Below are 13849 nucleotides of genomic sequence, written 5' to 3' on the forward strand. Positions count from 1 at the left end.
TTAGGACTTCTGTTGGGAAGAATATCAGGACTCAAAAAAATAACCTGCTCATTCTTCCTAAGAAATAAATCAGTTTACATAGTTCCAACTCAGGAGAGTTCTCATTGACTTCTCCTCTTGTACTTTTCTCCTTTTTGAATCTGCAGTATTTTTGACACACAGTATGTTATGTACAACCTGTAATTACTTAAGAAAGTTGATGGGAGAAAGGGTGACTGCTCTCAGCAGTCCCTTTCTTAGAGAGTTGCAGTGAGACATTACTCCAAGATATACTTTCTGAAATACCTAAAATATATGTAGTCCCAATGGGGATATTTGGCTTTGATTCAGTGCATTTAAAGAAGAATAATAACCAATGAATTCACTTTTTTAAAAAATCCCTTTTCTCCTGATAACTAACAAAATCAATTTAGCAGCATATCTGCAAAGCAGACTTCCTAAAGGCAGCATACAAAAGATTTCTCTGGTTTAGTGTAGTGTCTTAAGGAATTTTTAATCCCTGTTTATTCTGTTTTCTGACAGTGACTTTTCCCTACTTGGAGATTGTTCAACTTGCCAACAATGTAACCCATCACTTGGAAGGACTGAGTCATACAAAGCCATTAAGTTACCTATAACAGCCCTTGCATTAGGAAGAGGCACTACAGACCAAATAACACGTGTAAGACATTTTGCTTTTTGTTCAGGAATATAGCAAATCTCCAGGAATGCACTAAATAGGCACAGATTTGCTAAGGAAGGAAAGTGAGCTGCTACACGAAATAACTTGTGAAGAAGTTGAGGTATGAAGCATTTCAAAGGCCTTTTAGGTTGTTAGGTGACTATCAAGCCTTAGAAATTTGAAATTTGGGTCCATGAATTTCTTGTGATCATTAAGAAAGGCATATAAGCTGATTTGACTACTTTTTCTCAGATTCTGAACCACCAGTTTTGAAAATTGACCTCCAAAGGCCTGAAATGAGATATGATTGCTTTTAGAATTGGGAGTTCTTTGGAGCTATCAGTGTAACACACTATCAGAAAGACATGTGCTGGCCACAAGAATACTAAATAAGAATACTTTAATTGATGTTTAAAAATATTGCAAACTAAATAGAGACTAAGTATACTTAGTCATTGGGAAAGAAACCATGACCAACATGTACTTTCTAGTGCATTCCAAGATATCTAATACATGTTCTTTAGGTAAGCAAAACTTTTGGCTGATTTCTTTTTGGATTTCTTTCACATTTTCCCCTCCCTTCAGCAAAAACAAAATTTCACATGATCATTTTCAGATATTCTAAAGATAGATTAAAAATAAATACTTGTATTCAAGCAAATTTCAGAAATTTGGAAAGAGAACTGGCTCTGAAGTCAGAGGATCCATTATTTTTTTCTTTAAAAAAATTTTTTTTATTGTAGCCAACACTAAAATTTGTTTAAATAATGTTTTATTTTTCCCTAATTACATATAAAAATAAATTTAACACTTTTTAAAATTTTGAGTTTCAAATTCTATCCCTCCCTTGTCTTCCTGATAGGGTAAGTAATTTGATATAGGTAATTCAAGTGCAATCTTGTAAAACATTACCATATTAGTCATTTTTTTGCAAGAAGACTCAAACAAAAGAAAGAGTGAAAAATAGTATGCTTCAGTCAGACATCATTTCTTTGTCTGAAGATGGATAAACATTTTTCATCATGAGTTCTTTGAGATTGTCTTGGATTATTGTATTGTTGAGAATAGCTATATCATTCATAGTTTATCGTACAGTATTGCTGTTATTGTGTATAATCTTCTCTTGGTTCTGCTTGCTTCACTTTGTATCAATTCATGTTAAGACTTTCTCTAGGCTTTTCTGAAATCATGTGGTTTGTCATTTCTTATAGCTTGAAATATTCTCTTACAATCATATATCACAACTTGATCAGCCATTCTTCAATTGAAGGACATTCCCTCAATTTCTCGTTCTTAGCCCCCATAAAAAAAAGAGGCTATAAATATTTTTTGTACAGTTTTTTTCCCTTCTTAAAAAAATCTCTTTGGGATGCAGACCTGTTAAAATCAAAGATATGCAAGTTTTATAGCCCTTTGAACATAGTTCCAAATTGCTCTCTACAATGGTTGGATCAGTTCCCAACTCTACCAACAATGCATAAGTGTCCTTGTTTGCCCATATCCAACATTTATCATTTTCTATTTTTGTCATATTAGTCATGATCTTTCAACTCTGATCAAGTCATTTAACTTCTCTGAGTCTCAGTTTCTTTTAACTATAGAATAAGGAGGTCAGACTAGATCATTTCTGAGATCTTTTCCAGCTTTAAAGCTGTAATTCTGTGCTAACATTTTGTAACAAATTGAAGTATATAACCATATACTATACCTACTTGTTTTCTGCATAGTAAGAAGATGCATAATTGTGAGCCCTAAGGAAGGAATTAGGGTAAAGGGGTAAACCTCTCATAGGAGGTAGAATGTTAAGTAGCTGGAACTCATGTAAAATCTGGTAGCCAGATGCTAATACAGGGTGGCAGAATGATTAGTTTTGTTATTTGGTCCTAATCATTAATTTTTAAGGAAAATGAATGGCTAAGACCTATTTACAAAAGAGTTTTCATGACATTTGACAGGAGGGAGAGATCTTTCTAAAGAATGTAATATACAACTTATATTAGTTTGCTTGCTGTCTTGGGGAGGAAAAAAATATTGGAACTCAAAATCTTACAAAAATGAATGTTGAAAACTATCTTTACATGTAATTGGACAATAATATACTATTAAAGTTTTTTTTTAAAAGAATGTAATTGAAAAGTTGTAGTCAACTAGGAACTAGGATCAAAGTGATGATATTTGAGAGCCATAGCTCTCAATGGGCTTCCAATTCTGGAGGCTTTTTGAAAAGTTGTTTCCCCCGTCTGGATAATTCAAGGCATTATAATCTCCTTATAAACTTAAAACATGACAGAATAATTTAATAGTCACTGGACCAAGAACCAGGAGATGTGGGTTTGGTTTTTAGGTATTCCATTTATTTGTGGTGAACTTCAGATCTCTAATTCATAAATAATTTATAGAGATAATGGAAAGAGGAATTGAAAAATGTTTTTTTCAGTACTTTGAATTTGTTAGAAATGTGTCCTGTATAATTATGAATTTTATAGCGCTATTAAGTTTTCACCTTCCCTCTTCATCCCCCCAACAAAATATTGCATCCATCTGGCCTGGAAAGAGCCTAAATACCAGTCTTGAAGCAGTGGGTGGAATGCAGAAATTCCAGTCATGCTTATATTGCTTCTGGAATAGTCTTTTTGTATTCTTTGTGTGTATGTGACTTCCTAACATTCTGGTGCACTGCCCCTAAAAAGTGTATCTTTGTCATGTTAGAACCCCTTTTCTTTATCCTAGGAGGTAAAGAGTGCTATTTTACTTTAATGTTTGCATTTTTGAATGTCAGTTTATTCCTTCTATTTAAAGTTACTGCTGAAGATCTGGTGTCCTGTTGTATTTGAGTCACATTTCTATAATAGCAAATAAGTCCTGACTTATTTCACTTGTTTCCTAATTGAGTTAGAATTTTTGAGATGAGGATGGTTCCTTTAAATTCTATGCCAAATGAGCCTTCCCCAGCTTAACTAGATCATTCTTGTTGAACTTAAGCTTCTTAATTATAATTGACACTTCTTTTATTCAGCAAATATCTGTTGAGCTGCTTCTGTGTGAAAAATATTTTATTGGGTGCTTTCTAGAAATCAACACCCTCAGAGATGTGTGTGATTACCATTTCCATTGGGCATGTTTTATTTGTTTTGTTTTTTCCATTTCATTTTTCAATCAGCAATTAATAATTTTCTCCCATTGAGAAAGAAAGAAAAATGTATTTTAACAATTATATAAAAAGAAGCAAAAGAAATTATTAGACATATTTGTTATATCAATTTGGGGTCACATGTCTAGTATTGGTGAGGAACGTTCTTTAGTAGTTTCTTTCTGGGAGAGAAGTTGAGCTCCGTTCTCTACTACAAATCCCTCTCTGTTGCTTCATAAGAGCATAAAAGTAACATCAGATTTTGGAGGGCTTTGCCAGCAGATCTTGGGCATGTTATATTTAGCCAGAATGGCATCTTTGTATATTGATGGATTATATGCCTGATGACAGGCATGGAGAGGTTCCTTATTAAAAGGTTAACTACTAAGTGATAAATATTTGAAGCCATAGAAATTTCCCCCCCTGAGGCAATTGGGGTTAAGTTTCTCACCCAGGATCATACAACTAGGAAATGTTAAATGTCTAAGTTCATATTTGATCTCAGGTCTTCTTGACTTCAGGGCTGGTGCTCTATCCACTCAACATCTAGCTGCCCCAAGCCATAGAAATTTCTTTTTTTTTTAAATTTATTTTTTAATGATTACTTTATAATGACAACATTATTCCTTGCACTCGTTTCTTTTCCGATTTTTTTCCCCCCCCTCCCTCCACCCCCTCCTCTAGATGGCAAGCAGTCCTTTATATGTTGGATATGTTGCAGTATATCCTAGATGCAATATATGTTTGCAGAACAACAAGTTCTCTTGTTGCATAGGGAGAATTGGATTCAGAAGGTATAAATAACCCGGGAAGAAAAACAAAAATGCAGATAGTTCACATTCGTTTCCCAGTGTCCTTTCTTTGGGTGTAGCTGCTTATGTCCGTCATTTATCAATTGAAACTTAGTTAGGTCTCTTTGTCAAAGAAATCCACTTCCATCAAAATATGTCCTCATACAATATCATTGTCGAAGTGTATAATGATCTCCTGGTTCTGCTCATTTCACTTAGCATCAGTTCATGTAAGTCTCGCCAGTCCTCTCTGTATTCATCCTGCTGGTCATTTCTTACAGAACAATAATATTCCATAACATTCATATACCACAATTTACCCAGCCATTCTCCAATTGATGGGCATCCATTCATTTTCCAGTTTCTAGCCACTACAAATTGGGCTGCTACAAACATTTTGGCACATACAGGTCCCTTTCCCTTCTTTAGTATTTCTTTGGGATATAAGCCCAATAGAAACACTGCTGGATCAAAGGGTATGCACAATTTGATAATTTTTTGGGCATAATTCCAGATTGCTCTTCAGAATGGTTGGATTCGTTCACAACTCCACCAACAATGCATTAGTGTCCCAGTTTTCCCGCATCCCCTCCAACATTCATCATTATTTTTTCCTGTCATCTTAGCCAATCTGACAGGTGTGTAGTGGTATCTCAGAGTTGTCTTAATTTGCATTTCTCTGATCAATAATGATTTGGAACACTCTTTCATATGAGTGGTAATAGTTTCAATTTCATCCTCTGAAAATTGTCTGTTCATATCCTTTGACCATTTATCAATTGGAGAATGGCTTGATTTCTTATAAATTAGAGTCAGTTCTCTATATATTTTAGAAATGAGGCCTTTATCAGAACCTTTAACTGTGAAGATGTTTTCCCAGTTTGTTGCTTCCCTAGCCATAGAAATTTCAAAAGATTACTACAATATAGAATATTTTACTTCTAATTTTTTTTGAACCATCAATTAAGTTTAATTTAACTGTTGGGACCCTGAGTGTGAAAATTTTGTCCAATAACCAGTGAATGAACATATTGCTGGAGAAACTGAATCATATCAATCTTTTTTTTATTATAGCTTTTTGTTTACAAAAATATTTACATGCATGGGTAATTTTACAGCATTGACAATTGCCAAACTTTTTGTTCCAATTTTTCCTCTCTCCCAGATGGCAGGTTGACCAATACATGTTAAATATGTTAAAGTATAAATTAAATACAATAAAAGTATACATGTCCAAACAGTTATTTTGCTTACAAAAAGAATCAGACTCTGAAATAGTGTACTATTATATGCCTGTGAAGGAAATCAAAAATGCAGGTGGACAAAAATATAGGGATTGGGAATTCTATGTAATGGTTCATAGTCATCTCCCAGAATTCTTTCCCTGGGTGTAGCTAGTTCAATTCATTACTGCTCTATTGGAACTGATTTGGTTCATCTCATTGCTGGACATGGCCACTTCCATCATACTTGATCATCATATAGTATTGTTGAAGTATGTAAGGATCTCCTGGTCCTGCTCATTTCACTCAGCATCAGTTCGTCTCTCCAGGCCTTTCTGAAATCATCCCGCTGGTCATTTCTTACAGAACAATAATATTTCATAATATTCATATACCACAATTTATTCAGCTATTCTCCAATTGATGGGCATCCACTCCAGTTTCCAGTTTCTGGCCACTACAAAGAGACCTGCCACAAACATTTTTGCACATACAGGTCCCTTTCCCTGCTTTAAGATTTCTTTGGGATATAAGCCCAGTAGAGACACTGCTGGATCAAAGGGTATGCACATACCCTTTTTTTTTTTGATAACTTTTGAGAAAAGCTGGATGTGTTCACAATTCCACCAACAATATATTAGTGTCCCTGTTTTCCCACATCCCCTCCAACATTCCGCATTATCTTTCCCTATCATTCTAGCCAATCTGACAGGTGTGTAGTTTACTTTTAGTTTTCTTTCCACACTAAAAGGATCACAAAATCCTTAAAATATTGAACTATTTCAATTCATTCAAATCTAACTTATTTTCTTCAGTCTTTACTCCCCCTATTTGGTTCATTTTATGTGGTTCAAATTGTGAGACCTCTTGAAAATAGGATAGTGATCTTATTGCATCACATTCAGCTGCTTCTAAAGACTTACTTAATTATTAATTCATTATAATGGTATTTATCTATCTTTATTCTTGTTCTTTTCTAGGAAACTATTTATATCTTTTGACTGAAGCTCAAGTCTTATTCCATGACGACCTCTCCCACAATGTTTTATGGATCTCCTTCTACCATGTCTCCACCTAGCAAAAGCAAACTAAAGCGTCAGAGTCGCTTGCTTTCCCACATGCTGTCCCGAACACTGAGCTATAAGGACCGAAGTTCTGATTCTACTTTTCCCAACTTGGGTGCCAGTGATGACCCTGCAGAGCTTTCTACACAACTTTCTGCCCCAGGTGTCCTGAAGGTGTTTGGGGACAATGTCTGTACAGGTGCCCATTACAAGAGCGTCCTGGCCACGGCTAGCTCTAGTGCTCAGGAGCTGGTAAAGGAAGCACTGGAGCGTTATGCTTTGAATGCAGTGTCAGCCAGCCAATATGTACTATGTGATGTGGTGGGGAGATTTGGGGGCTTAGGACAGCAATGGCAGGCAGAAGGCCTTCGAGTCCTACGGGATAATGAGAAGCCCCTTTTGATCCAGGACCTGTGGAAGCCCCGAGAAGGCTTCTCTCGGAGGTTTGAGTTGAGAAAGAGATCAGAGGTGGAAGAATTGGCTGCCAGGGATGTGGACACTACCACAGCAGGTGAGATGATAGAAGAATACAAAAAGACCATACAGCTGAGTCCTTGAGGGATTGGGGTGGTGGTGCCTGTCTAGTATAAAGAAAGGGAGAAAGAACAAGGAAGTTTCTGTTCCCGAAAAGACAGGTATACCTATACTTTTTTATGTATGTTGTGTATTCTTTGCTCTACTAATATCCTTTTCAATACCTTGTCTTGATATGAAGGTGATTGTACATTCTTGAAAACTGTTAGGAGAATGCTGGCTTCGCCACATCCTGTTAAGCTAAGAAAGCTCTGAGTGTATCCCTAGTGACTTCCTGTATCTGACTGATCTGTCAAATTTGGGGTAGTTCATCACTAGAAAGTTAGCCACAAGATGGTGATCTTTTTTAGTCACAGCAACCTATAAACATCTACTCCAGTGAAGAGAGGGTAGGGTTTGTGTGAATGAAGGAATGAATACCTATAGTAATGAAAGCAGGGGATTGTAGAAGTTTGAAAGAAAAAGTGTTATTTTCAATAGAATCAGCAGGTTTTTTGTGGGATATGATTTCCTACTATATTTCTTTACTGTACCACAAAGTGAATGTAGATTACTTCCTCTCATGCTATTTTGTATTTAGTCTATTAATCACATTCTAAATCCAGTTTTTGGGATGTTCTTTTTGAGCTGTTAGCTGTTTTTCCACTATTGGCCTGGGGGTCTTCTCTTTTTTCAGTACTTAAGCTTTGGTTTCTTCTGGTTTCTTCCAACTTGATTTCATGAAAACATTTCTTATAGTGCTGAGAATTGCTAAGTCATTCACAAGTCTTCGTTAAACAATATTGCTATCACTGTGTGTAATGTTCTGCTGATTATGTTCATTTCATTTTACATCAGTTCATCTAAGTCTTTCAAGGTTTTTCTGAAATCGTCCTGCTTGCCATTTTGGATAGCATAATAATATGGTTGTGTACCACAGCTTGTTTAGCCATTCCTCAATTGGTAAGCAACCTTTTGTCTTCCAATTAAAGAGTTATTATAAATATTTTTTTACAAATAAGTCCTTTCTGCCCTTTTTGGATGTCTTTGGAATATAGACCTAGCAGTGGTATTTGTGGATCAAAGGGTATACACAGTTTTATAGCCTTTTGGACATAGACATAGTTCCAAATTGTTCTCCAGAATGGTTGGATCAGTTTACAACTCCACCAACAGCACATTATTGTCCCAGTTTTCCCACATCCCCTCCATTTGTTGGTCGTTGATTTCTATTTTAAAAATCTTTATGTGCATGGAAACTAATTATACCTATTGCTTAATTATTCTGTGTATATATTTAGAAGGTTGATGCTCTTTCTTGACTGTACAACTTGATTAGTGTTTGAGCATCTTTTTTACTTCCTATTATTGATTTTGAAGGGGCCCCTAATGAAGTCAAAAGACAAATGAAGAAATTATATTCTAATTAATGCAGTGGAATCTAAAATACTTAAATTATTTGGCACCTTGTTTTGTTATCTTTGGTACCAATAACTCATTGGGCCACGGTCAGATTTAATTCTTTGATAATTAGATAGTAAAGATAATATAGCTATAAGTTTTCCTATCACATATTGGTTTTCATAGGACAAGAAAATAAGATATATATTTAGTCTGTGATCAGCTATTTAGCAGAAAGCATCAGATTTGCCACGTTCTGAATATTATTTTTCTATGTGATTTAATTATGACCCCTTAGAAAAGTATGCTTTATTTTTGAAGAGCAGGTCCTGGAAAGATTATGATAGAAAATTGGAGCTAATTTTATAACCTCTAGTTCTTTTCATAGTGGACCAACCTATTAAAAAGAAATGTTCCGTCGCTTAACTTGGCTGTGACTTTTCCAAGTCCAATTGGGTAAATTGATAATAAAATTTTTCTAATCTTGTTTATGAATTAATATAGTATCAAAAAAGTGTACTGTCCCAAAGTTAGTAAAGTTAACTTTTTATACTCTATTATTGAGTATTTATAAAATACTTTGTACATTTGCAAATTGTAAGATGATTTTAATTAAATGATCTACCAGGTGTGATCTACACATGTATGGAGAAGAGGCTTTGGTAACATAGAGAGGTAATTGACTTTCTCAAGAAATGTCATATACCAAGTCAAGTGGCAAAGATAAGATTGACACGCAGAACCGAATTCCTTTTTAAGATAACAGCTCACATTTAAACTCATCTTTGTAAAAATAAAAATACAAAGATGAATGGATATCCTGGGTTAGCTACTACTGTGAGGTAACCTGGTCTGATTTTTCTGCAGATTTTGTGATGACTTAATTAAAAATTACTCACCCATAAGATATTTTCCAGAGATTATATATAGTTCATTACTTAGTCTAAGGAATTTCATCTTGCATGCCATTTTTCATCATTATAAAGTTGTGTTTATTGAGAACACTGCTAAAAAACCACATTCCAGATTATAATAGGTAGTATCTAAAATACAATTAGTACCTGGATTCTCTTTATTATCAATTAGAAAATGAAAAGTAGTATTGTAAATTGAAAGGGAAAGAAGCCTTACTCACATTACATTCCCCTTATTCCTTTCCATCTAAGTTTGTAGGTCTTTGTATTATTGTTTTAACTTAGGAGATATTTAAGTAGTTGAATTGGTTTTGGTGGGGGTGTTTGGAATGTTTTGATGAGTAAGATAGGACTGACATAGTTCTAGTTCTAGTTTTGCCACTAGCTGAATGACTTTGGATAAATTTAGATAAATTATTGTAACTATAAATTACTTTTGGAGAAATTACTATGAATATAACTTACTATCTGAATAAATTACTACTTTCTATTCTTCACTTTCCCCATCTATAAAATGTGGCTGATAATATCTGCCTTATTTTACTCATAAGGTTATAAGAATCTAATGAAATAAATAACCACATCCTATAAAAGAATTATGTAAATTTAAGGATGTATTGAAAGGTAATTTCTGCTTGAGAGGCATCATGGAATAGTGAGTCAACAAACAGCTTTCTATTTTGTTATTGAGCTAGATGCTAGAGATACAAAGACAAAAATGAAGCAATTTTTGCATTCAGGGAATTTATATTCATTCCATTGTGAGAGAGCTACTAATTTAAATAGGAAATTCAATTCTGGATTTTAACACAATCCCTGCTGCTGTTTTTTTGTGTAACATTTCTTGGACAAGTCACTTAACTCTGTTTTTTCAGAGCCTTTTTTGCTACGTAAGTATATGCAAAATTTTAATTTGTTTTGTTTTTTGGCAGTATAGGAACACTAGTTACTGGGAGGGATCAGGAAAGGCCTCTATATAAGGCATTGATAGAGCTAAGCTTTGGAGGAAATTAAAGATTTCAAAAGGTTGAAATTGATGCTGTTTGAGTGGTCTAGATTCCTGGTGGTGTAGAGGTTAGTAGCTATAAGAGAGTTATTAAGAATCCCCTTTAAATTGGCTGTAGGTTTTAGGAGTGAAATAATTCACTCATTCCCAAAATATTAGTTGCAAAATGAAAATTTATTGTTAGGTAGAAATCAGTTTACCAAGAGACTGACTTCTATAGTGACAGATCTATGGAAAATGGAGTTTTGCACTGAGAATGCAGTTCTCAGTGGACAGAAGGCCTCAGCAGCAAGGGAGCTGCCAAGCAAGATCCATCTGCAAAAGACCTTCCTTGATGGAAGCTATTATACTGAGTGTCTTGGTGGGAGTTGGGACAGTCCGAGCGAATCAGAACCAGTGGGGGCCAGGGCAGCCCAAGCAAGTCAGACCTAGTTGGGGCTAGGATAGCCCAAGTTGGCTCAGACCCAGTGGGAGTTGAGACAGCCCAGATCTCCTATTGGAATTCAAAGGGATGCTTTTTGACCAGGATTTGTAATTGAATCAAAGGCTCTGACATCCTGGAAAGATAACTTGTCTGGGGAGGATATGCCTCAGCCAGGAATGGACTGAGAATCTGAAAGGGATCACAGATCAATAGGAAATACAGTTTCTTAAAGGGACCACAACCTGCTTCAAAGTGAGAATGGAGTGGATTTTAAAGCATAGGAGACAGATAGCCTTTGCACATGTAATTAGTTGAAAAGTAATAGTGTCATTTGTGGGGACCAGCAAGAGTAATGGTTTATTTACTTGGATTGTAGAGTGTATGAAGATGAACATTGTTTAAAAAAAAAAAAGGCTGAAAAGTAGGTTAGCATCAGATTGTGTAGTGTTTTAAATGCTGAACAGAAGGGTTAATATTTTATTCTAAAGGAGCCATGCGAGGTAATGAGTAGGGGGAACCATATGTGGTTAGAGCTGTGTTTTAAGAATATCAGGGGTTTTTTAGAGATGTTTTTATAATAATATTTGGGTTTTTTTTAATTTTGAACTTAAACACTAAATAAAATGGATGTTTCATATACAAAGAACAAAAAAGAGCTGTGCACGAAACTGCACATATACAGCTTGCTTTTCCTTTTAAGTATATAATAAAATCAAAATGTAACTTTCAAAACTGTCCTCTGCATTTCTTTTATTTCTGTTCTTTTGTGTGCATTTAAAAAATGCTTTAGTGACCCCATTTTCTTTTTCTTTCCTTTTTTTTGACAACCCTGTCACAATCCCTTTTATAGCTGTGAAATATAGATTATATTTATAGTCAAGAAAAACAAATTCTCACAGTGGTCATGCTCTAAAATATGTGCCACATTCTGATTCTTGAATTAGTACCTCTTAGGGGGTGATTAGAGAATTCATTATTGGTTCTCTGAAATTATGTTTGGTCATTACATCAAAAAAGGTTCTTAAGTCTTCTGAATTGTTTGTTTTTTTCCCCAACAAAACTCTTGTTGGCTTTTATTGTATACATTGTTCTAGTTCTCATTTCACCCTGGATCAATTCATACAAATCTTTTGAGATTTCTCTGAAACTGCCCTTTTGTCAGGAACATTTATTATTGCTTATAGGGTAATATTCACATACCATAATTTATTCATTTGATGGCCACTCACTTTGTAGTTCTATGGTATAACAAAAAGAGCTCTTATAAATATTTTGGTAAATATGAGTTTTTTACTTTGATATATTTGAGATTTAGGTTTAATAGTATCTTTAGGTCAAAAGCTATGTGAAGCCTGGTGACTTTTGGGGCATATCTGTAAATTGTTTTCCAGGATGACTGGATCAATTCACAGTTCCTTTAGTGGTGCATTAATGATGATTTTTTCCTTTAGATTTTCCAGCATCATTTTTATTTTTTTGTCATCTTTATCTATTTGATGGTGTGATATGAAACTTCAGAATTGTTTTAACTTTAATTTCTCTTAATTTTTAGTGCTTTGGAGCTTTTTCCATATGCGTCTTGATAGCTTGGGTTTATTATTTTGAGAATTGTCTGTTCATGTCATTTGAACATTTATTTAAGAATCATATATTTGAATCAGAGTCTAATATCTTACATAGCAGTCTCTTATCAGAGAAACTTGCTGAAAAGATTGTTTTTAAATGGACCCATGATTTCCTGGGCGTGGGACTACCTTTATCAATGTAGATTGATGTATTACTTGCAATTTATAAAGTTTAGGTTTTTGGGGAATGAAAAGTTAATTGACTTATTCAGGGTCATATAGCCAATATATGTGAGGCAGTATTTGAACAGCTATTGATGACTCTGAGCCTATCTCTTTGTCCATTATGCTCCTTTCTGGCAACATCAATTTGGAAATGTTATGGGGATGGAAGGAAATGTGTGAGACACTTCATACAGAGAGAAGTTAGAATGCTGTTGTATTAGTCCAGGTGAGAGATGATGAAGGCAGTGGCTTTATGAATAGAGAGAAGGGGGCAGGTATGAGAGATATTGTGAAAGTAAAATCAAAAAAAATTGGCAACTGATTATATGTATATGTGGAATAAAGAAAGGAGTTGAGATTGAGTCTAAGACTGGATCTCAGATATGGAGAGATAACTAAACCCATGGGAATTGATGAAGTTCACTGAGTGAGAGAGAAGAGATTCCAGAAGCAAGGAATATCTGAATTCAAGCTCTGCCTCTGACACTGTCACTATTGACTTTATGACACTATGAAAGTTATTTAACATCTCAGTACTTCCAGACAACTAAGTGTCAGAGATGCAGAACAAATACAGATGGGCATTGGTAGAAGGAATTTCCTTATGGAAATTTCTCCCGACACCAATGAAATCACAGATTTAGTTTTTAAATGAGTATGTATCATGGTGAATGTAAAAAGTTTTTGAAAGTTTGGTTTCTTTCTTTCCCTTATCAGTAGAGTAGATAAACATATTTAGAACACAACATAGTCAAGTGGACATGAATTTGGATGTGCAATTTTATTCATTATTATGGATTTATTATGACTGTTATCTTAAACTCATAGAATTCTTAGAATTAAAAGAGAGCCTGTATGTAGATCTAGTTTTAGTCTCCCATTTATTAAACAGTCTCTTTTACAACATGTGGGATATTGATCCAGCCTCTGCC

General features: G+C 34.7%; 1 protein-coding gene across 1 annotated transcript in view; it reads left to right on the forward strand.

Moving 5' to 3' along the window:
• Positions 1–548: 548 nt before the first annotated feature.
• The window catches only part of RADIL (Rap associating with DIL domain), a 102398-nt gene continuing 89097 nt past the window's right edge, over positions 549–13849 (forward strand). Inside the window, exons 1-2 of the mRNA XM_052000074.1 lie at positions 549–661; positions 6786–7380. Of these exons, the coding sequence (XP_051856034.1) occupies positions 6828–7380 (553 nt within the window). The 5' untranslated portion in view covers positions 549–661; positions 6786–6827. The remainder of the gene's footprint in view (positions 662–6785; positions 7381–13849) is intronic.

Source organism: Antechinus flavipes, chromosome 1, assembly GCF_016432865.1.
Source record: "Antechinus flavipes isolate AdamAnt ecotype Samford, QLD, Australia chromosome 1, AdamAnt_v2, whole genome shotgun sequence".
Classification (NCBI taxonomy): domain Eukaryota; kingdom Metazoa; phylum Chordata; class Mammalia; order Dasyuromorphia; family Dasyuridae; genus Antechinus; species Antechinus flavipes.